Source organism: Mchenga conophoros, linkage group LG6 (genome assembly GCF_057382185.1).
Source record: "Mchenga conophoros isolate Kocher_MC1m ecotype Shallow Benthic linkage group LG6, M_conophoros_male_GT1.1, whole genome shotgun sequence".
Taxonomy (NCBI): Eukaryota; Metazoa; Chordata; class Actinopteri; order Cichliformes; family Cichlidae; genus Mchenga; species Mchenga conophoros.
Genome location: NC_140531.1, coordinates 4,175,757 through 4,198,770, shown reverse-complemented (window position 1 = coordinate 4,198,770; position 23,014 = coordinate 4,175,757). Strand labels below are relative to the sequence as shown.

The 23,014-nt window shown below is 39.4% G+C and overlaps 2 protein-coding genes across 4 annotated transcripts; one reads left to right on the top strand and one right to left on the bottom strand.

Moving 5' to 3' along the window:
- The first annotated feature begins 521 nt into the window (after positions 1-521).
- ifngr1 (interferon gamma receptor 1) lies at positions 522-10,424 on the top strand. 3 transcript variants are annotated; one of them, XM_085275879.1, is made up of 7 exons: positions 522-845; positions 5,444-5,549; positions 5,782-5,966; positions 6,057-6,202; positions 7,093-7,264; positions 7,934-8,067; positions 8,183-10,424. In XM_085275879.1, exons 1-7 carry the CDS (start codon positions 782-784, stop codon positions 8,549-8,551), a joined length of 1,176 nt encoding a protein of 391 aa, XP_085132005.1. In that variant the 5' UTR covers positions 522-781; the 3' UTR covers positions 8,552-10,424. The 3 variants fall into 3 exon arrangements, with proteins under 3 accessions (XP_085132005.1, XP_085132004.1, XP_085132003.1); XM_085275878.1 differs by lacking the exon at positions 522-845 and adding an exon at positions 2,333-5,303 and having other exon boundaries at positions 7,937-8,067; XM_085275877.1 differs by lacking the exon at positions 522-845 and adding an exon at positions 2,340-5,303.
- A 2,167-nt stretch (positions 10,425-12,591) lies between these two features.
- On the bottom strand, positions 12,592-21,226 carry ltv1 (LTV1 ribosome biogenesis factor). The gene is made up of 11 exons (XM_085275876.1): positions 21,050-21,226; positions 20,181-20,312; positions 19,656-19,847; positions 19,473-19,560; positions 18,410-18,536; positions 17,692-17,920; positions 17,432-17,559; positions 15,646-15,785; positions 14,296-14,348; positions 13,673-13,873; positions 12,592-12,991 (listed from the first exon to the last, which is right to left on the bottom strand). Exons 1-11 carry the CDS (start codon positions 21,050-21,052, stop codon positions 12,881-12,883), a joined length of 1,404 nt encoding a protein of 467 aa, XP_085132002.1. The 5' UTR covers positions 21,053-21,226; the 3' UTR covers positions 12,592-12,880.
- Between the last annotated feature and the right edge of the window lie 1,788 nt (positions 21,227-23,014).

The window sequence follows — 23,014 nt, the reverse complement described above, 5'->3', positions numbered from 1 at the left end:
ATTGTATATTATATATATATGTGTGTGTGTGTGTGTGTGTGTGTGTGTGTGTGTGTGTGTGTGTGTGCCTTTCTCAGTCCGCTTTGTGTTGCTGACATGTAATTGTCTGATTCATATTTTGCATCAACGAGCTGCATATACTTCTGTGGACTTTTTGCCTGTTTTTGCACATGCACATTTGCTGTTTTGATTTCAGGAATTCTCTAAAGTTTCAAATAAATCCGCTACATTTCACTTCTATGTCTGAACTTTTTTCTTAACTTTTTTTTTCTCCACAATAGGCATTTTAAAAAAAATGGTGCCCAAGTCTTAAAACGTTGTTGGTGTTAAAATGTTTTCATTCATTGATCGGAGAGCTGATGTGAAAAGGGTGAGTCTATGTTGTGAAAAATACCTGAGTTATGAAAACTGTTTTTGAGAAAAGCGCGTCAAGTGATCGAGAAAATGTGTGCGCTGTCTAAAGCTTTTGTTTTGAAAATACAAGTGCGTCTTCCGTTGACGTCGCCTAGGTGTTTTCCAGGTAAATTTGGTCGGTTGTACGCGCTTAGACACATGCCGGAGTAGGAGCTGTTAATGATGTGAGTCCGCTGATATCAGCAGATTTGTGGTGAAATATAAAATATTTTTTATAAGCTCGCAGATGAGAAATTACACGTGTTGTTGTGACAAGTCTGTTTCTCGATGAGGGCAAGTTGACGTTTTATTCGTTTTATTTGCCTCCTGGGCTCTGAAGAGGAAGTTTAATTTGAATAGTCGCTATCACAGCCTCGAGGTCGGAGCGATGTCTCTGAGCGATGAGTTGACTGTTCTGTTCCTTATGATCAGCGGGGTTTCTGCTGTGATTGGTATGTAGACCCTTTTAAGTACTTATCTTAGAATCACTGTTTCTTCAAACCTTGGGTTCAATAAAATTGACAAGTTTATACACCGAAGAGTACATACAAAGTTGATCTGTTTTGCGCTGTTTTAAGGGCAATCATTAATCATACGTTCACTTAATAAAGTTTTATTTATGTCACCATGTAATTTAAAGTTCCTGGCATGTGTCTAACGAGCTGAGCACAAAAGGAGAAAAAACTGTTAAAATGTGGACATTGTTGCACGTGACAAAAACATGGTGATAAAAGTAACAATCAAACTGCTACAAATATGTAAAGACTATGACTTAAAAGTTATCACAACACCCAAACGACGTGAAGGTTAATGAAATTGGCATGCTAAAAGCATAGGTAACGTGTTTATGCAGTGTGCTGTCACTTTTCTAATACATTTGAATAATCAAACACTTTATCCTCTTTGAGGTGAGACATTTGACCAAAAATCTAAAGGAAAATCTTTTATTAAATGAATTCAATTTAATTGAACAAAATGTTACACTGGTCTTTAATGTCACCTGTTGGAGTTTTGGACCTCTCCCCCTTGATTTCTAAGATGTTTGAGGGTTTTCTTACGTGTGTTCTCCTTTCCAAATTTCCCCAACAGTGGGACTTGTGTTGACCAGGCCATTCCATAACCCTGAATGTATTTTTTTGTTGTTGTTGGGAAATTAAAATGGGAATTTTGTGCTGTTCTTGAGAGCACCTCATCTATTTGACAGGTGATCTCTCATTATCCTCAAACACTTTCTGACATGATGTATTCATGGTTAAGGGAATGACTGCAAGCTGTCCTGTTCCTAAAACAGAGCATTTACAGCCCTACCTTTGACTCGTCTGTCCATAGCACATTCTGTCACCACACCTGGTCTTTTCCTGTATGGTTGCTGGAACGCTGTAGTTTTCCTCAGTTCTTTTTGAATAGCAAATTTTTCTAGTGAAGGTTGGATTCATGCCCCTTTTTTCTGTGTGTACTATTACTCTAACAGTTACAGAGCTACCTGTAGATGTCTTGCTGACATTTGAAGCTCTTAAAGATTTCCATTTCCTTTAAGCATCTGCTGTTCTGATGAGTTTGCTTGAGCAAGCAATGCTGTTCAGACTGGACGTCTTTTTTTGTCGTTGTTGTTGTTGCCACGCACCCTTTCTCTGGAAGACTGCTCCAGCCATTATCTATAGGCAGTACAGTGTCCGTGAGATGTCGTTATTATTATTTCAAATCACTGTTTCTGGGAACTCATCTCCAGACCTGCTAATTTTGATAGCAGAAGCTAAGTTGATAGCGATTTGTTAATGATTTAAGGAAAAGGTGGGTGTGGGTGTGGGTGTGTTTGGGAATGTTATGTGTTTTTAGACTTTGTGATACTATGAAAATATAAAGTTATAAATGTGATCAAGGTCCAGGCTGCTGCTGAGGTGATGTTCATATAATTGTGGCCATTTTACAATCAGTTTAATTAGTAATCAGGTAGCTCTGTCCCTGCTTGCTTCGAATCTTTTCACAGAAACTTTTAAGAACAGTTTCATTTAGTGGAAAACCTTTTGCTTAAGTTGTCATTTCCCTCTCAGATGCTTTGTCGTTCTATTTATAGGAACACAGCTAACCGGTCCTGTTGTGGCGCGCTGACATTCTTCAATGCTGAACCACATATCAGCTAATTTTGATCAACTGCAACACTAAACTTCCCTTATAAAACAAAGGTCAACTATGGGCACTGTGAGTGTTTGCAAACTGTACTGTGAAAGAGGGTGAGGTCTTGATAAACCTGTCTGATAAAGGACGGTACCAGCTACAGTGCGTATTCCACAGAACTGAACAAGTCAGTTGATGACACTCTGATGTCCTTGTCCTCAAACTTTAATTCATCAAATCAAATACGTGTATGTTTGTTTGTGGTTGGTTTGGTGGCGTTCATTGGAATTTCAAACATTATAACTATTATATGACCAACCCAGGTCCATCAAGAAAAATGTTTTCTCTGAAAGTTGACCTGCACAAACAATCTGACCTCCACCACATCCTACACATTTGAGATGAGGTTGTTTGGCTGTGAACTGCAGTCATTAACTTTCAGTGTGTTCACATCAACATCACTTTATTGTTTTTCTTTTTCAAAGAGGTCTCAAATATCACCTGAAATGACAAACAGCAATGTGGCAAATTCTTTGATTTAACCTTGTGTTGGGCCAAGTCATCATCAATGATGACCGCAAAAAATACCCCCTAACCCTCTGACCCTATGGTATCAGAATATGTTTGTTTGTGTTGTGTTTTTTAGCTTTTAAAAGGTTTAGATGTAAGGTTTACAGCTGCACTTTAGGGCAGTAGTATGAATCAAGCAACAGACAGCAGACAATCTTTAAAACTGATCATTTCTATAGTCGTCCAACTTTCTTAAACACGGGACCGTCTCATGTTTCCACCATCCGTCAGACACATGAACTCTGTGCAGGATTATTAAATAACATCTAATGGGATCGGAAGTGGCAGGTTAATTCTTGCCCTTTTGGAATGATTCATTCATTTAACTTTAGCTGTAACAACTCATATTCCTAGATGTACAGTAATTTCCCATAATAGCATGACAGAGTTCTACTACTTTTAATAGGAAATAAGACAGCCCCCAACAAGAACTCTAACTATGATCTAACTAACAGTTCAATCCTTGGAGAGAAGTAGTAAAGCTCTATTACTTTTGGATTGTTCTTTAGCCTTCTACACAGTTTCACCTCAGACGTCTCTCACAACATTTAAAGATTTAGAATAACAATCTCAAGGCCTGGATTCTTGACTTTCTAACTAACAGGAATCTGAGTCCAGATTAATAGAACTCGTTTCAATCAACTGGTTCCCCACAGGGATGTGTGCTATTGCTATTATTTATCCTGTACATAGCTATGTGCCACAGCAGGTATGGCAACAGGATCATGTTAAAAGTATGCAGATGACCCTGTTGTTAGCTGACTCTAGGACAAAGCGATCAGCTGCTGCAGAGTCCGTGATGGCTTTGTGAATGGTGTGATGAGTTGTACGTTCAGGTAAACATATTCATGACAAAAGATGCCGTTAAATTTAGAAAATCTACACAACAGGTCAAGTTAACTGAAGGTCAACTGCACACTTAACTTTGAAGCAAACGCTGCAGCCGTGTGTGTATTTATTCTTTTTTACGGCGCCTGACACCTTTGATTGTTGTCTGTGGCTGTTTTGAAAATGAGCATTTGAAGATGGATGGCTCATCTACTGCAGATGGAGTCAAGGAGCTTGAACCTGAGCTGTTGTCCTGAGAAGCACACACTCGCGATATCTTTCAGCAAAGATTATATGATTTTGCAAAACGTTCAAAGACTGATAAGTTGTTAATACCAGCAGTGAACACAATAAGCTCTAAAGATTTAGCAGTTTATACATTTTGGTTGGAACCTGATGTGGAAGTGTTTGATACTGGCTGTAGTTCTCCAGTCGCTAAACACTTTCTGCAGTGTGTGTTTCCTCTGGACTGTAGTGCCGTTTATCTAACTAAATTACTGTTGTGTGAAATTTGTATAAAAACGCATAGAGATGATCTTTTCTTGAATATAATTAGAAAGCCCAAAAAAAAAAAAATGTAAAAGTTTCTGTAGTGCCTACTTTCTGTGGTCCACACAGTGTCATTGTTTTGGTTGGTAGTTATGGACAGCATCATGTTCCTGGTGTAATTAACTTTCACTATTTCTGCTTTAAAGTTATCTTTGCTTTCCGAGTTTGGTTTTCATTTTGCATGGATCAGTAAAGGCTTTAATGTAGCTTTTCTGCCCACACCAAACGTTTTTGACAATTACCTTTGGATCCTTGTTTTGCTTAAATGTTGATGTTCACGCCCTTTAAGACTCAAAACAGGCTGGAGAGAAACCAGAAAAACAACAGCTACATCTGCCACTGTAAGTTTACCTTGAGACAGAGTATGCGTTAACACTCCCTCTCTTGTGAAATCCGACACAGGAGCAGCGGCACGGTAACTGCATAGACTGTTCGTGTCTGTGCAGATCTGATTGGCTCCAATGATAAATGTGTTTATCCAGCTCTGACAGCACGTATGAAAGTTGAAATTTTAACAAATGTTTTCTTTGGTGTAAAACTAACAAAAAAACCCAACTACATCCACCCCGCTAACAACATCCACCCCGCTAACAACACGCAGCAAGCAGAGGTGTGGATATGATGAAACTTCAGTTCCTGTGTGCAAATTTCCCAGAAGAATTTCCCAAACAAAACAAAACAACATTGTAGGTGGCAGATTTTTTTTTTTTCTTATGTCCCCTCAGCTCTGAGGGTGTAACCAGGCAACCCTATAATAAGGCTCGATTACATGATTCAACCATGTGGGAGGGCCACTGATGCAGTCAGGTGTTTCTATTATTGTGTCCACCCCATTTATAGTAATGATGGTAAGCTGAATATTTCTCTCCTTCATTTCTTCGAATTTCTGAAAAGTTCCCAAAGAAAAATAAAGTCTGACTTCTGGTGGAAAATGCTCTGAACAGGATATATGAAATAAATGTCTCTTTCCTCTTTTTCTTATTTGCAGTTTTACCTCCAACAAATGTAAGAGTGAGCTGCCAAAATGTAAAGGTCTCTGTCCGCTGGGATTACAGAACCCAACCACAAATCTTTAGAGGAACCCTTCATCCATGGTAAGAATGAGCTTTTATAATACATTATGTTCAAACTTATTTGGATTTTACTTTGTGTGATACAGGTGCCTAAATGCACTGCTGTGCTTGTTCTGTTGCTTTGTGCGCTCCCGTTTGTCAGCATTAGACTCTGGAAAGACTTTTATTTTTGAGAAACTTAAACTTTCCTCCACTATATTTAAAGTATTATTCATGGGATTAATCTGTCTTTGTTCTTTTGTTTTTTATTTAGGAATTGTACATTTGAAACCACAGATCACGAGTATGACCTGAGCAACTGTATCTGGAAATCTGGGGATGAGAGATATCTCAAGTTCATGTATGTCAGTGTAGCAGCTGTACAGGGAGGCATCAAGTCTGAAGCTGAGAAGTCAAATACTTTCTCCTTTAACAGTTTCGTCACAGTCGACACAAAATGTAAGCAATGCTGCTAGTAAACATTTGCAGAGCCTGGTTTAAGTGAGAGAGATGGAGATTAAGCTTGGATATCTCTTCTCTTCTTCTTAGGTTCTTTAGAGTTCCCTCCTGTAGAAATAGAACTGAAGGAGAAGATGTCCACAGTAAGTTTCCAGAATCCCCTCAAGTTCTACAAAGAGATGGCACAGAAGGACACGCGTGAATACCAAATCGACTTTACAGTTAAAAATGAACAGGTAAGGGGTGGCTGGCATATACTGCTGAAAATTGTTGTGTGTTTTTATGTGTTTTGACAAATGAAACCGTGATGATACTTATAAGATGTAGTGATTTCATTTTAAACCTTGCATATTCTTTATGAGGAAGAAAATGAATCAACACATTAATAAACATGAAAGCTGCATGCTGCACGTGTTTATTGGCTATAACAGAATACAGAATTCCCATGTTCAGTCTTTTAGTTCAATCATTTGATAAATGTGCGATAAATGCAGGCTATCTGCTCTCCAAGTGAAGTGTATGTCAGTATAGCAGCTGTACAGGGAGTGAAGTGAAGTGAAGAAGTCACTTGGATGAGTGACGAAACGTTTCCCCCACAAAACGCTACGTCCAGATGAACAGAATCAACTTTTTGGAGATTTACTTTCCTGGATGATTGAGAATGCATCAAGACCATGATAAGGCTCAAATGTTTCTCTGGGTCTGTACAGATGTTTCTTTTTCTTATTCCTGACCAAAATGAGTCTTGATAGTGAAGATTTTGATCAAATTCACATCCTTGTGCTCTGGGAAGCAGTTATGAGTCTGTAAGATCATTTTCAGGAAGCTTTTTGGGACGCAAAAAATATTTTCGTGTTTTTTATTGCAGACAAAAGTTTGCTGGTTGTAAACTACATCTGAAAAATTTAGAAGTGACAATATTAACTGCCTCCTGGAAATCAAGAATAAAGATGTTGTATATTATATAGTACTTATTTAATACCTGGAGCCAGATATGAGCATGAGCAGTCCACCTGTTGGTAATAACGCACCAATGCGCTACGTGTCACAACCACCATGATCTGCATTATTTCTGTTAATTAACTTGAATAATCAAGACATTAATAAATTCCTCTGTGACTTTCAGGGAGAATTTACAACGTCATGCACAGATGAAAAAATCTGCCAATGTGATAATGTGTCATTCAAAGAGGGTGTGAAGAAGTGCGTCAATGTGAGTGGAACGTTGTTTGTCGGGGTCGGTGCTCAGCAGGTGGAGTTCAAGGAGACAGAGACATGCACGATCTCACCTCCCCAACGTAAGTGTTTTTATTTTTTGTTTTTTATTGGCGGTGTGGGACAGAGACGAGTGGTTTTAGGATCAACAAAGTTGAGAAACTAAAGGCACAGGCACATCTGTCAACAGGAAGTAGTTCAGTATTTTGTTTTTGGTGCTATACTGGTGTGAAAAATGGTCAGAATTTGCTAGCGTGACTACATGTTAAATAGATTTCCAAAGGACAGTAAATTTGTAGATAAAACATTCTTTCAAGTAGTGTCCGAGATATTTGAATGCTCTGCGTCTGTGAAGGTTCTCATGCTCTGCGTTCAGTCATCATAAGGCCATGGTTTCTACATGATTAACTTGATGGGAGGGCATTCAGAAGAGAAACACCTCAAAAATCAACATAGAAGCTTGAAAATATCCGCTGAGTACTAGAGTTAGGGGTGCAGAATGTCCTGGCAGAACACGTCTCTAATTTGTGAGCACATGTCCTGAGCATCTGTTGCATGTGATCGCACAGCAAGCATCTCATTGGGGTGGTAGATCTATAGTAACTGCAGGCTGAAGATGTTTAAAAATGCAGCCCTGTATGAGTTTATGGGTTGGATTTGTAAATTAGAACCAACTGATGTCGTTTTTGTTTAGTTTGGTTTTAGCTTTACTTTGTGCCTGAATTAACCTTTTGTATGTTTTGTTTTTTTAGCAGGTTCCAATGAGGTGATACTCGCAGCTGTGCTGTCAGCCTTGCTTTTATTTGTTCTCATTGTGGTAACAGCTTGCATCTGTAAGCTAAAGGCATGGACATTTAACCCCTCAGATACTCTACCATCATCTCTGGTAAGGTGTCAAATAAAAAACTAAACTAAAATAAGCAGATCATGATGTTGCTTTAGCTGTTTTTTGTTTTTTTTAACCTTGTGCCAAATGCTTTTTCTGTTCCTGTACCTTGCAGAAGGACAGTGCAGGGAATCAGAGCAAGCATCCAACCAACCCAACCAGACCACACATTAGTCGAATCTCTGTCGAAAGCTTAGGCAGCAGTCAGGACGACCCCGAGGAAACTGTTCTTCTCAAGGACACCGGTCAGTCTGCAGACAACAGCAGTGCTGGCTCTGACTACAACCCTAGCAACTCCTGCTACGCAGAGAGACCGCATTTGGACAGCAGCGATTCTGACAGAAGCGGGACGGATGATGACTCTGGAGATGACTCGGTAAAGACGGAGTGTGTTTCAATTGAAGAAAGGTCTGCTTATGACTGCCCACATGTGATGATGGACATGGGTGGTGGAGACATGGTTACAGGTTACACTGGGAAGTAAGTCATGACTCAGAGGACTGAAGCTGTTTTTTTGTTTAAACTCAGGTCATCAAAGGTTACAGTCTAAGCCCACCTTTGGAATGTGAGTTTATAACAATATGAAATCTTCACTATATTTTTGCCTTTTGAACATATTCGGCCAGTGGTTAACACTGCACTGACAGACTTGGCTGTCTCAGGGAAGCAAGCTGGACATCTTTGCCTTCCAGCTGTTTTCTGTCGGGTTACAGAGGCAGCTAGCTGGATCTCTGCTGGTTTCTGCCCCTGCATCAGATACAAGGATAATAGGCAACTTTTATATACCGTCTTTTAATCTCTGCTTAACATATATGTCTATATATAAAGTGATCCACCACAATATTAAAATCACCTGCCTATTATTGTTTCGGGCTCAGCAGTGCTATGTGACAGTGTTTCCTTTCACTGTGGAGTGGAGCTTCTCTGCATTGTGCTTTTTTCGCTACATGCTGCAGAGAAGTGATCAGTTTGGACGTTTTTCAGTGTAGTGAGGTGACTGACTGATGTAGATTAATCCAAAGGAGGTTGTTGGAATATTAACTACTACTTTGATCTATTGAAAGCAGTTGCAGTGAAAGGTGCAAATATCTACTGATTGTCAGGGGCAACCATATTAACTAATCTAAACAAATATAATGTATTTGCATCTTTTTGTATTGTGCTCTACAACAATTGCTTCCATTCATTTTCTAAATTTGTGTTGGGGCTTATCAAAGCAGCGTCATAGCGTGGCTGGAGCCTATACCAGCCGACGGTGTGTGTGAGACATTTGGGACAGGGGCGTCCGTCCATCTGTTCTCTTAACTTTATATCTAAGACAATGGAGCCTGTCTGAGACTCACCCTGGGGGAAAGTCTATCACCAGGCCAGTGGCTCAAATAAAACCCAACTATCTATAACAGGGTAAATAAACATGATTGTTTTTCTGTCTTTTTGTTGTATTGACCCTTAAACACTCTTAAAATGCCTTAGAGCCATTGTAAGGGTTTTGCATGAATAGTCAGAGATAAACCAGCAATTTTCCACACCTGACAGCAGATCTGCAGGTGTCACAACTACCTTTCAATGTTGCTGACGGTGCCACACCTATGCAGCCGGCAAAACCTGCTCTGTAGGCCATGGGTTAGTGCCTTTGTTCTGCTTGCCTCAGAAGCACGCAGGTTTGTTGTTTACTTCAGGGTTGATGTTTTGTTTTTTTCTATGATGTGGGAATGTAAAATATTGTTGTATTTTTGTACAGCTTATATGATCACATTCTCTTTAAAGGTCGGACACTGGAATGATTTTTTAAGTTTTTTATGTGCATTGACCAAGAACATGAAAACGTATCAAACATGAGTTTTTCCTCTGACTGAAACATTTAGGCCTGCTCTCAGCACGCGGTCCTTTATTGCATAACAAGAAGGAATGTAAACACATTTTGTCCTGTGGGGATTAGACGGCACGTTAAAACCGGCAGGAACCCGGAAAATTGCTTCTGTCTTGTTTTGATCATTTATTCAGAACTTTTATGATTTTATCGCCAGCAGTGACGACTGTTTATGGCTGGGTGTGACTTGAAGTGTTCCAATACAAATCAAATGTAAGGGGATGCATTACAGGTGAAAAGAAGGAAAGAATTTTCTAATATAACTATTAATCTTCCATTGTGGATTACTTAAAGTAAGAATATTTGTAATATCTATTTTCTGAAATGTAATGATTTTGCATTATCATACATATTTCTTCCACGACACGATCCTGACCAAATACAGTGCTTTTTTCATTTTGCTCATATTTTAGTGTAAATGCTATCGTCAACAGTTGCCATGCTTTTTAATAAATTGAGTGAAGTGCTGCTGAAGTGGACATTTGAACTGGCCAGAAAATGTGTTTTTGTATTTTTTAGTTTTTGTGAAGCATTATTTAAGTTTATATAATATCACATTGAAACTTGCCAAGATAACTTCTTCGATTATGATCCAACCAACAAAAGTAAGAAATACTGGTGTTAAAGGCAACGTGTAGATACATCAGTATTAGGCTTTTGGTTGCTGTCATGTTTTATTTTACCTCAAGTCATATATTTGGATAAAAACAACAAGGTTCTTACTTGCTCACTAAGTTACAGGCATAAATTGCAGGGTACAATCAAAGATGGTAGAAAACACATAATCCTGCTAATTAATAGACTAATAAAAAAATTGAACTACTACTCCAAACTGAAGCAAAAATGTCTTGAACAGCAAGCAATCATTTCTATATATGTTTAAAATTCTTCAGACTCATGTATTTTAGATCATGGTTCATTAAAGCCTTAAAAAGGCAACACTATTCAAACAACTTGGCAAAGAAACCATTTGAAACGTTGTCTAGGCACTAGTAAGATACTTTTTTTGCACCACTCAGGTGATTTCCTAAGAGCCAATAACTTGCCATATTTTTTTTTTTTTTTTTTTTGTTTTCCTGTCATTTATTCACTATTTTTCCTTTGTACGTGTGCATACATGGTTTTGTTATGTGTCCTTTTTTTTTTTTTTTTTTTGCCATATTTCAGCATGATGTGTTCTTGGAAAAAAAAAATACCCGCTCCTTTTGAGAAAACTGAACAAGTTTTTCTCAGTAGCAGGCCTGAAAAGCTTATCTGCAGATCAGCAGATGAACTCATGTAAAAGTGATGTGGTAGTTCAGAGCAGGTTAAACTGGTTTGCAGTTCAGTGGTGACGTTTACAGTAACAGTGCTGCGTGGTGTTCACTATCAGTGTAACAGGGAACATGTAAATTTTAACTGATTATTCAGTCGCCTTTATGTATAAAGACAGCATGATACATGATCTGCTCTAATCCTGTTGAAGTCAATTAAATCTGGATGTCAGAGCAGCACAGCTCAGCTGATCACAGCCTGCACTGGCCCTGTAGAAATAGAATCAATAGAAATTACTGCAACTTAAATTAAGTGATTGTTTTCTTCCCCATACCCACTTTAACTCCTGACTTTAGTCATTTTTCTGTTTAAGTATGAAGGCAGAGACACACATCTACAAAGAGCCTTTTTTTAATTTCCTGTTTTTCTCTGCTTGTGCTTCACAAAACTTTACTTCAGGCTCAATCTCACATTCCACCAGTAAAGATGTGAAATCAACGTAGCGTGGAGAGAAGCGCGTTTCCTTTATTGTTGCAGGTTAGGTGTTTAAAGTGACCCTCTAAATTGTTCTTGTTTGTACTCCACCTCGTTATCCTTATTTGTTGCTCACAGCTCAGTTTAGACACGTGGCTAGCAAACAAGTTGCCATAGCAATGTTAGTAAAATTTGTGCTGGAGCTGATCCCTGTTTTGCTTGATGGGCAGGCCGCCTCCAGCTGCCTGCGTCAGAGCTCATCTGTTTGAAGAGGAGGACAGCACTTTCTCCTGTTTCAACTACAGAGCTTCATCAGCCCCTGCTGGTGATTAGTTGGATCTACAACAGCACAGAAGGACTTAAGTCTTGTGTAGCAATCAGTTTAATTCAATTGTATTGATGTTGTTTTTTCTTTTAATTATGTTAAATGTGTTGATATCTCAGCCCTTCAGTGAACACCAATGAATTAGTACAAAATGTAAAGTTTATGAAATGCACAAAAGATAAACATCTTGTATTTACAGTAATAGTTTAGAGATGTTATTAAATGTGTATCTTAAGTTTGTGCACAGACACATAAGCTTTATCAATGTAAGCTTATTTCATAACATCATATAGTGACCAAATTACTACAATTATAATCATAAAAATGCTCAAACTACTCGTACAAACTCGGCTCTTCAGACCGGACGCATCTCATTCACTATGAGACAAACAGGCCCATAAGAAAGTAAGTGTACAACTAAAATGCAGACCTGTTAAACATTATATACAGAGAGTTTTTTTTAAATTGATGATAATAACCATAATAAAATTAATTTTGCTGCTTAGATATGATTAACACAGAATCAGCCACTGAGTCATCCACCTTATCACCTGTGGTAAAAGTACAGCATGACAAGACTTACAGAAAGAATCTCAGAAACCTGGATTAAAGTACTTTTAATAAAGGCGCAAAATTCATATTTGACAGGCATGACTGAAGCGTGACAGCCTGTCCTTCAGTATTCCTTCGACAGCACGATATCCTGGAGATGAAATTCAATTTTTGCTCTTTCCTGAATGAATTGGATGATTTGGGGAAACCAATACTTCCCAACATCCCCTCAGACCTCTCATTTGCCATGATTTCCTGTTCTGGCAGCTCCACTGAGGTGAAGAGCAACATGTGACCAGTTGAAAAGTCAGTGTCGGCACAGGCCTGGCAGGCAGCTGCTAAAGCTTCAGGCCTTGAACATTTGTCCTCAGGTTCAACATCTGCTTCTCCTGTCGGGCTTTTTCCTCCTTGAATGCCATTTTATTGGCTTTCTTTTCAACTCTTCTTTCCTAAAGAAAAAAAAAATACAATAAAATCAAAAATATCAGGAATCAAAATGTAAAACTGATATTCTACAAATCTCTTCATGGCATAATCACAGCTTCCTTTCTGTGGGAAGGCTTTGTAACATCACATATTTCATCATTAAAATAAATAACTGAGCCTAGTCAGCACAGGACACCAAAGTATTTACCCCAGTTTGCACTTGGATTAGACTCCTTTCAATGACTTCTTCAGCTCGTTAATCTTAGGCTGGGTTAAAGAATTAGACCTTTGTCATTCTGACTGTCAACAAATTCCAAGAAAAGAACAAAACCAACATTGACTTGGTCCTCAATAATCTGTCTCCCCAAACAGGCTCCTCACTCTCAATTTTTACAAACACTTCATAAACACTTGGTCTAAAAAACAGCTGGTCAGTGTCGTTTTATTCTGTTAAAAGGAGAATATTTTCAGCAGTGTACTAATCCACATTTGGGGCTCAGCAGTACAGAGAGACTAGGTCAAAATTAACTCGTGCTGATGATGGAGACAGACAGCTGATTTTAGATGGTGCTGAGAGGAGTCGTCTCTGATCCACTGTCACAGCAGTGACTTCAGATACAGCTCGCTGACCTGCTCGTGTCAGGTCACAGGTGCTGTGACTTCATCATTTGGTTCTAAACAGAGGCCGGGACAGACTTCCTCACCTTACGTTCTTCCTTGATAGCCTGTTTCCTGGCCTTCCTCTCTCCTTTGCTCTCCTCTTTGCTTCGAGGCTGAGCGGAGACACGAGGCAGGTCTGTGTCGTTAATTCTCGTCATGCGCTCTGCCTGCTTGGCTGTGAGGCCTCTGGCTGGGAGCACATCTAGAGGGATGCCCGTCTTACTGGAAACACGGATCGGCTTTGGCTAAAGAGAGAGACAATTCAATTCAGACCACACGTGAATAAACATGAATAATAAACCTTAAAAAATGACACATTTTCTAAGCGTTTTATAAGAGCCTATCCCAGCTGTCTTAGAGCGAGACAGCTGGGATAGGCTCCAGCACCCCCTACGACCCTGAAAAGGATAAGCAGAAGCAAATGGATGGATTCATAAGTCACATTACTGACAACAACAACAGGATTAAAATGAAATAGATTCAAGAGTTTTTCAGAATTTTGAAGGTCTGACTCTGATTCTGGACGAAGCGTTTTCAGTGGAGAGACCACTAAACGTTTCTCGCTACGTCCAGATGAACCGAATCCACTTAATAATCAGGAAGATCGAGCATGCATGGCTATATTCTTTAACATTTGTAAAAACAAAATCCAGTCTTTGTTTTTTACCTTTTGAGGTTCTTCGATGACTTTGGGTCTGTTATACATGTTGGAGTATGTACCTGGAGGAGAAAAGAAATGGATCATCTGTAGAATAAAGATATTTTACACTTCCCACCACTACTGAACAATAAATTAAACCAACACCATAAAGTAATCTCAACAGTCTCAGTTTGTTGGAGCTGCACTCATCCATAAAGGATACAGCAAGACTTCCAAAATAATTGTTTTATACTATTTTGCACAAGTCTGTAGATTCTCACTGTTGTACCATCTCAGACCTCCTGCCAGTGATCTGAGCCAAAGGGCTCATATTAAGACCTGCCACTGATTTTCAGTCCAGTTCTTGTGTACTTTGGCTTTTCTTCACATTTTTTGACAGCCATCCTTCCACTGAATCCAGTTCTAATGAGGCTAAAAACTAGATGCTTCAACATAGGAGCCAGATGCATCATTCAGGCCTTTGTTGTCCACATGTCCTTTTCCCTTAACATATTAAAGGCACTGCTCACCACACTGTGTCATACCAAGTTTTGGCTGATAATGCTTTGAAAAATCACGCTGCCGGTACAATAAATATTATTTTATGCCTGTCAAACTTATCTATGGCATTTTTGTAAATGCAGCTAAAGAAATGGGAAGTTGTTTCTTTGAAAAGGCTTGTAGTGATTATATCTTTAGGCAAGAGGCAACATGCCTAAAGAGATCATCTGAAGCAGTTTTGTCATTTCATTCCTTCAGTTAGAGGGATTTTATAGCCTTCAATGCTTCACAGGTCAGTGTTAAATTTTCTTTTTTTTAAACCACCGGCACGTCAGCAGGGCCATTTCACAGCTCCTTTTAAATGAGTGTAACTCTGTTACAGGCAACATTGAAACGTGTCAGTAAGAACAGAAGCTGAGCTTTACAGGGATATTTGGTTTGTCATGGTAGCACAAAGCATTCACAAGGTAGTGCTGTCTGAAGACAGATTGATTTTGTCACTTTACAGCCAAACTTCCAGGTGGATTGCATCACCTGGGTGATAAAGGGTTCAGAGGCTAAACACAAAAAAGACATTCCTATGAAAATGCTCATGTATGAAAAACTAAAGAAACACTTTGAAAAAACCATCAGAGAATCAGGAGAACTTGAAAAATTACATTAAAAAAGTGGACGTGAAATACAAAGAAATGAGGGCTCAAGACTTTTACGCAGTAACATTCTGCATTTAAATGTGTTTGTTTGTTCTCCCGAACGATGTCACAGATCAAGAAATCTGTTTACAATGTCAAAAACTTGGATGAATAAAAGAGCTCAGAATAAAACTCAGTGATGAGATAAAAATAGAACTTTACATAACATGATATAAAAACTCACTGATGATTGTTTCACAGTCCCACTTCTCTTCTGGAGCTTCAACAACAACGGTTTCCATCTCTTCTTCTTCATCCTCATCTTCCTCCTCCTCCCTCACAACAGGAAGCTCTTTGGGACCTAAATCTTCCGGCCTCAGAAACCTGATCCACAAAACAGAGGGGAAAAACCCCACACACAATACAGGGAGTGCAGAATTATTAGGCAAATGAGTATTTTGTCCACATCATCCTCTTCATGCATGTTGTCTTACTCCAAGCTGTATAGGCTTGAAAGCCTACTACCAATTAAGCATATTAGGTGATGTGCATCTCTGTAATGAGAAGGGGTGTGGTCTAATGACATCAACACCCTATATCAGGTGTGCATAATTATTAGGCAACGTCCTTTCCTTTGGCAAAATGGGTCAAAAGAAGGACTTGACAGGCTCAGAAAAGTCAAAAATAGTGAGATATCTTGCAGAGGGATGCAGCAGTCTCAAAATTGCAAAGCTTCTGAAGCGTGATCATCGAACAATCGAGCGTTTCATTCAAAATAGTCAACAGGGTCGCAAGAAGCATGTGGAAAAACCAAGGTGCAAAATAACTGCCCATGAACTGAGAAAAGTCAAGCGTGCAGCTGCCAAGATGCCACTTGCCACCAGTTTGGCCATATTTCAGAGCTGCAACATCACTGGAGTGCCCAAAAGCACAAGGTGTGCAATACTCAGAGACATGGCCAAGGTAAGAAAGGCTGAAAGACGACCACCACTGAACAAGACACACAAGCTGAAACGTCAAGACTGGGCCAAGAAATATCTCAAGACTGGTTTTTCTAAGGTTTTATGGACTGATGAAATGAGAGTGAGTCTTGATGGGCCAGATGGATGGGCCCGTGGCTGGATTGGTAAAGGGCAGAGAGCTCCAGTCCGACTCAGACGCCAGCAAGGTGGAGGTGGAGTACTGGTTTGGGCTGGTATCATCAAAGATGAGCTTGTGGGGCCTTTTCGGGTTGAGGATGGAGTCACGCTCAACTCCCAGTCCTACTGCCAGTTTCTGGAAGACACCTTCTTCAAGCAGTGGTACAGGAAGAAGTCTGCATCCTTCAAGAAAAACATGATTTTCATGCAGGACAATGCTCCATCACACGCGTCCAAGTACTCCACAGCGTGGCTGGCAAGAAAGGGTATAAAAGAAGAAAAACTAATGACATGGCCTCCTTGTTCACCTGATCTGAACCCCATTGAGAACCTGTGGTCCATCATCAAATGTGAGATTTACAAGGAGGGAAAACAGTACACCTCTCTGAACAGTGTCTGGGAGGCTGTGGTTGCTGCTGCACGCAATGTTGATGGTGAACAGATCAAAACACTGACAGAATCCATGGATGGCAGGCTTTTGAGTGTCCTTGCAAAGAAAGGTGGCTATATTGGTCGCTGATTTGTTTTTGTTTGGTTTTTGAATGTCAGAAATGTATATTTGTGAATGTGGAGATGTTATATTGGTTTCACTGGTAAAAATAAATAATTGAAATGGGTATATATTTGTTTTTTGCTAGGTTGCCTAATAATTATGCACAGTAATAGTCACCTGCACACACAGATATCCCCCTAAAATAGCTAAAACTAAAAACTACTTCCAAAAACATTCAGCTTTGATATTAATGAGTTTTTTGGGTTCATTGAGAACATGGTTGTTGTTCAATAATAAAATTATTCCTCAAAAATACAACTTGCCTAATAATTCTGCACTCCCTGTAATCAAATAGATCATTTAAAGCCACACCACTAAAAGAATGAAATATCACTCACTCCTTCTCTTTCTGTTTGAAGTAGTCTTTGAGGACTTCATCCAGACGAACACTGTCTGGTTCGATGAACCCTTCCAGCTCAGCGTTGTCCAGCGGACCGATCTCAACATCATCAAATTGTTCATAAAACTGAAACGGCACCATACAGGAAGTGTGAGCTCTGTTTTATCTCAGGTGCTTCATTTGTCACTGTACTTTTACATGAAGATGGGGAGAGTTCCTGACAGAGAAAAGACTCCATACGAATGCAAAAATGTTCACCTTTTCAAAGCGGTCGTCCAGCAGGGTGAGCTGCTCGTTCCTCCTCATCACAGACGAAGTCAGCGAGTACTCAGTGAAGCGACTCTTCGTCTCCTCGTCCATGAACAGAAACTCTCGACCTCGGCCGTCCCCTTCCGCGTCCTCGTTGCTGGAAAAACCGCCTTCAGAGTCAAAGTCGCCTTCCTCATCTGTGTCCTCCCACTCGTCATCATCATCGTGACCGTCTCCTCTATCACAGGTTACACAAATACAAACAATTACAACAGGATATGACAGAATTTTTGCAGCCCCGGGGCTGAGATAGATTTTGGTCGCCCGACCGGAGATATCGCTAGCACCGGGACGTTGGGCTAGCGATTTTGCGAGCCCTGGAACAAAATGCGTTTTAGCAGTAAGGAACAGTGAGTCTCTGTCTTCCTGTTTTATTCAAAATGAATTGAGATACAGCTCAAGTTTTAGAGGTGTTTTGATGATCAGAAAATACTTTTCTGATTGTGTTATAAAAGTTAAGGCACCAAAAGTCACATTTAAACAATGTTGCTGTAGCGAAAATGAATTTTTAGGCATAGAAATCAGCCTTGCAGTTACAGTTTCATTCGGGCTTTACAAAAGTCTCTAAATGTCTAGAATCACAAATCTGGAATAATCTCGTTTTTTAAAAGATACAAAAATAACCTTTGAGGAATAAAAAGAAAATTTTGACTATTGAAATTCTTACTCCACAGCTCCAGTCCCACTGTTTGCTCTGATGATGAAATCATCATCCAGGATGTTGTTGGGGTTCTCAAAATCAAAGTCATCGTCGAGCGCAGCTACAATGTCCGGATCCATGTCGAGCCGGGGTCCTGGAGGAAAGTGTATAAGACAGTTTCACTGTGACGTCAGGAGCCGAAGGTTGGCTTTAGGTTGCATCACATGTTAGAATTAACACATTATCTTTAATATGAAACAAAGTATATTTATGTAAATGTTTCTATTATTATAGTGAAACAAAATTTTGCACAAAATATCAATGTATTGAGCTCTACGCTGTGCTCACTTTACTGCAGAAGCAGAAACGGGTCACGGAGAGGGGTTTGTGTTGGTGTGTGGGAGCTGCAGCCTGTAGGTTTCTACTGTTAACTAAAGTTATGAGACTGTGTGTTTCAGATCAGTTTACAGAGTAAAATAAAAGTAAAGTAACGAGTAGTATAACGACCGTCTTTCTCCAGGGAGTAATTAAGTAACATACTGCATTACCTTAAAGTATTCCATGTATCATGTGTTAGAACTTTATTTTTATCAATGACCAGAACAAAGAGGGGAAACAGCAGACAACATGTAATTAATTTGCATGAATGTAATGTCTTTCATATGTTGCTTAGAGATGGCGGCGACTCTCAAAGTGGAGCCAACGAGAATCGATAAGAGATATCGATAATGGAATCGGAATCGCTAAATTCTTATCAATTCCCGTCTCTAGATATGACACCACAAACTGACTCCCACCACATGACTCATTTTTGCATATTGTGTTGTAATTTGCATGTTTGACAAGCTCGGCTCTAAAACCTGCTGTTCTGCTGCACGACCCAAATCTGCTGATGAGACGCAAAATTTCAGTTTTGTTTGGTTTTAGAAAAATCTTCTAAATCGGGTCACACAGTAATTAGTGTGGCAAATCTTGAGCGACAACATTCAGACAGTATTTAATGATGATTTATATCCAAGTTATTAAGATAACTATTATTTTAGAAGCTTGATAAAGGTCCTAAAACACATTTAAGTGATGGGCTGTTTACCTGAAATGGGAGCAGCTTTGTTCAAAAGTCCCACCTTCTCTTCAAACTCTGAGGCGAACACTGAAGAAGGCAGGTTGATGGAGGCGGCCTGCTCGTTGAACAACACAGGGATCATTTTAGATCAATTCCTCAGAGTAACTAGATGGTGCACAAGTCTGTTAAAAATGTTTCACAGCAACTCACAGGATTGTCCTTGTGCACGGTTTTTTCCCCCTCATTCTCCTCCTCTTCACCTTGGAGGGAAAGAGGCTGTCTGTCAGAGTACACCAGCTCAGATGGGCCCGACGCCTCCTTCAGGTGCTGAAGGTAGTTATAATCATCATCAAAGAATACGCCAAATTTCCGCTGCTCCTCACGCCTCTTCTCCGTTTCCACCTAAGCAACAACAAACACATGATCACAGCATCACATTAACGCGGCATTTCTGAAATGAAGTGAAATATTAGCCACCGGGTTGTAGCCCCTTTAGTTTGACCAAAGGAAATCAGAGCAGAAGAACGTGATTGGACAAATACAGAAGAAGAAATAACAACTCTAATTATGACAAATGACTTTGCTGATTCCTTTTTCATTGTGAAGTCCTGAACAGTTTAACCCCCTTTAGGGTTCTTAAAAACCAACAAAAGCTCAAATCAGCTATAAAATCATTAAACACACATCCTGTGAACATGAGTAAAAAGACTTATGATCAGAACAGCAAGGTTGTACCTTTGTGGCAGGCAAGAGGACATGCTGTGGCGCTTTCTCATCTGCAGCCAGAGGGTCCTTTTGACTCCTGTGGACGAGGTGAAAGGTCACAGCCTTCTTCTTGTCAATAAATGCCTTCTTCTTTCGATGGGGCTGAAAGAAACAGAAAATAAGCCAGAGAGAAACTTTGAAAGACTTCTGAAAGCCTAAATGCGCATTACTCAAGACCACTTTCAACAATACAACAAAGTCTGGCTGATTGGAAACAAAATATAAATAAACTAGAGCTGATTCAATGCTCAGTACTGTATTACAATACAAATACAACACCGTGGGGATCGTCACGCAATAGTGTTCTCAATAAGCAAACGTAACACGGATTCCTTATGGCTGACGCCATGGCAAACTTGGTTAAATTGTCAAAAATCAAAACTTAAGCCATTTCCTTTGTTTGTTTGTTTTAAAGAATAGTTTTTACTTCAGTCAACTAATATGTTTTCCCCCCACCTACCTACCTACGTTAAGTTTTTAATCCTGCTGTAGTAAACACCTATAACAACTTCGTTTTGTAATGTAGTTGCTAATGCTGTGTGAGATGCCACTTTACTACTTACGTCCAACTGTTTGAGCAGGGCACAACAAACGCTGACAATGATTTTAGAGACTCTTTGAGATCATTTGAGTTCATGGGTAAACTCTCTAGCTCACATGAATAGGATTAACACGACACTTTTCATTTAACTTACTTTTAAGTTTTCAATGTCTACTTCTAATTATAAAGCTATCACAACCTCTCGCTCACCAATTTTTTTTACCAGTTTCTTGGGGAATTGGCACGTTAGCCACTGTTAGCTAACAACATTAGCTGCCGTAGCCTGGCAATATCTTACCATTGTGTTATAGAGTCTCTCCTGTTTTCCGACGGGTCAAGCGAAAAGGTCTTCAAATCTCGATTCACGGGTAGCTGTTACAACATGTAACCGTTTAAGTGCTCACTCCTTCTCCGTTGTTTATACACGCTGCCTTCACCTTCACCACGCTGATGCTACCATTACTGGAAAGAACCATTAGCAAGACTAAGGGGGTTATAGGCATCGATATGAAAGCATTGATATGCTACGATGAGGTTTTCTTTCCCACAAAAAATAAATAATGTTGTAAAATATTTAAAACTATGTTTATATTTATAATATTATTCGTGATTCCTGCGTGTCATGTATGTGTAATTTAATTCCACGACATTATGGAGTTAGTATATTCCAACAATTTTTTCCCCATGCAACTTTATTTATATAGTGCCGAAAAACAAAAATATTTTTCGGTCCTTTAGGGGTCGCCACACCGTATTATGTGTTAGTGATGGGCAAAGGAAGTTTTTATGATACACTGAAACGTTCGTGTCTCCACAGTGACATCTGCTGGACACAATGTGCAGACAGGCGTTCTAAGTGCACTTACATCAACAATTATGATTAACACTTGTTCTGGAGAAACCACCGTACAAGCAAAAAAAGAAAGAAAGACAGAAAAGAAAAGAAAAATGCTGTTATCGTTGAACAATTCGTTTCAGCAAATACTATTAAATTCTCATGTTAAAATACAAAAGGCTTTTTCATGTACTAAATAATTCAGTGCAACGCAGGACAAACCAATTTATAAAGAACTTTTTTTAAAAAAAGATGGCTATATCTATTGATGAACAGGTTTTCAGCTGTTTTGAGGCTGAGCTGTGCTCCATCCTTTGTTCAGTATTTGAATAATCTCCACCTTGCCTCGGCTCCAAACCATACATTAGGTTTCACTACCGTTAAGTAAACCTGCTTTTTCACTCTTGCTGCTGTCCTTCTGTAACCAGTCAGCCTTGGCATTATTTTCTACCTGTACTCTCTTCTTCAGTGTCTGTTGCTTTGTGTGGTTGCGACTCTGTCTCGCATACTTTCACATACGCAGGTATGCTTCCATCTTTTCCACTACAGATCACAAAGCCGTCAAACATCGTTGTCAAGCTGCCTGACCTCGTCTGTCAGCCTGTTCATCACCACTGCAAACAAGAAGTAGCTCACAGCACAGATCCCCTTACCAACCTAGCGGTCACTTCTACTGTCTCGCTGTCATCATACATGTCTTGCACCATCCTCACATACTTCCATACATCCTCATGCCACTGCTGACTTCCTAAAGCAGCTGATTTTCATATGAAGGCACAGATATGCCCTCAGTATGTCTTTAAATTTCTTTATTTCTTTCTTGTGTATAAAATTATTGAGGAAACATGAATGAGACACATTGTATGCATTCTCCACAGCTCCACTGTAGTTAATACTATAAAGTAATATTTTTTATTGTATGTGTGTGTGTGTGTGTGTTTCAGCTGAGTCATATTTCAGTGACTGTTTGGTTGGTGTGACCACACCTTCATTCAGTTCTACACGTACAGTTTGAGTCGTTGCGAAAGAATCCAAACAACACAAGAACTGAAAGCTGTCACTCCACTGTCACAATATCTCACACAAAAGAAGTAATGTCTACTTTTTAGTAGAAAAAAAAGAAAATGTCTCATGTAAGCACTTAACATCACAGAGCACGGAGTGTTTTGCAGTTTTCTTTTTTGTTTGGTGTCTTTAAGAAAAGACAGAGAAACCTTGGCTAGATCCAGTCTCTGTGCACCAGGAGGTGATATTCCACTTCCCCGGAAATTGTTTTGATACAAGAATCGCAGTGCAAACATTTTTGTTTTAGATCACTCTGATATTTTTCCATGTCTTATGTTAAACATTACTGGTTGTCAATCAGCAATTTTTGTCTTTCAAAACTTATCTCTACCCAATTTACACTCCAGGCATTTTTTACAGTGA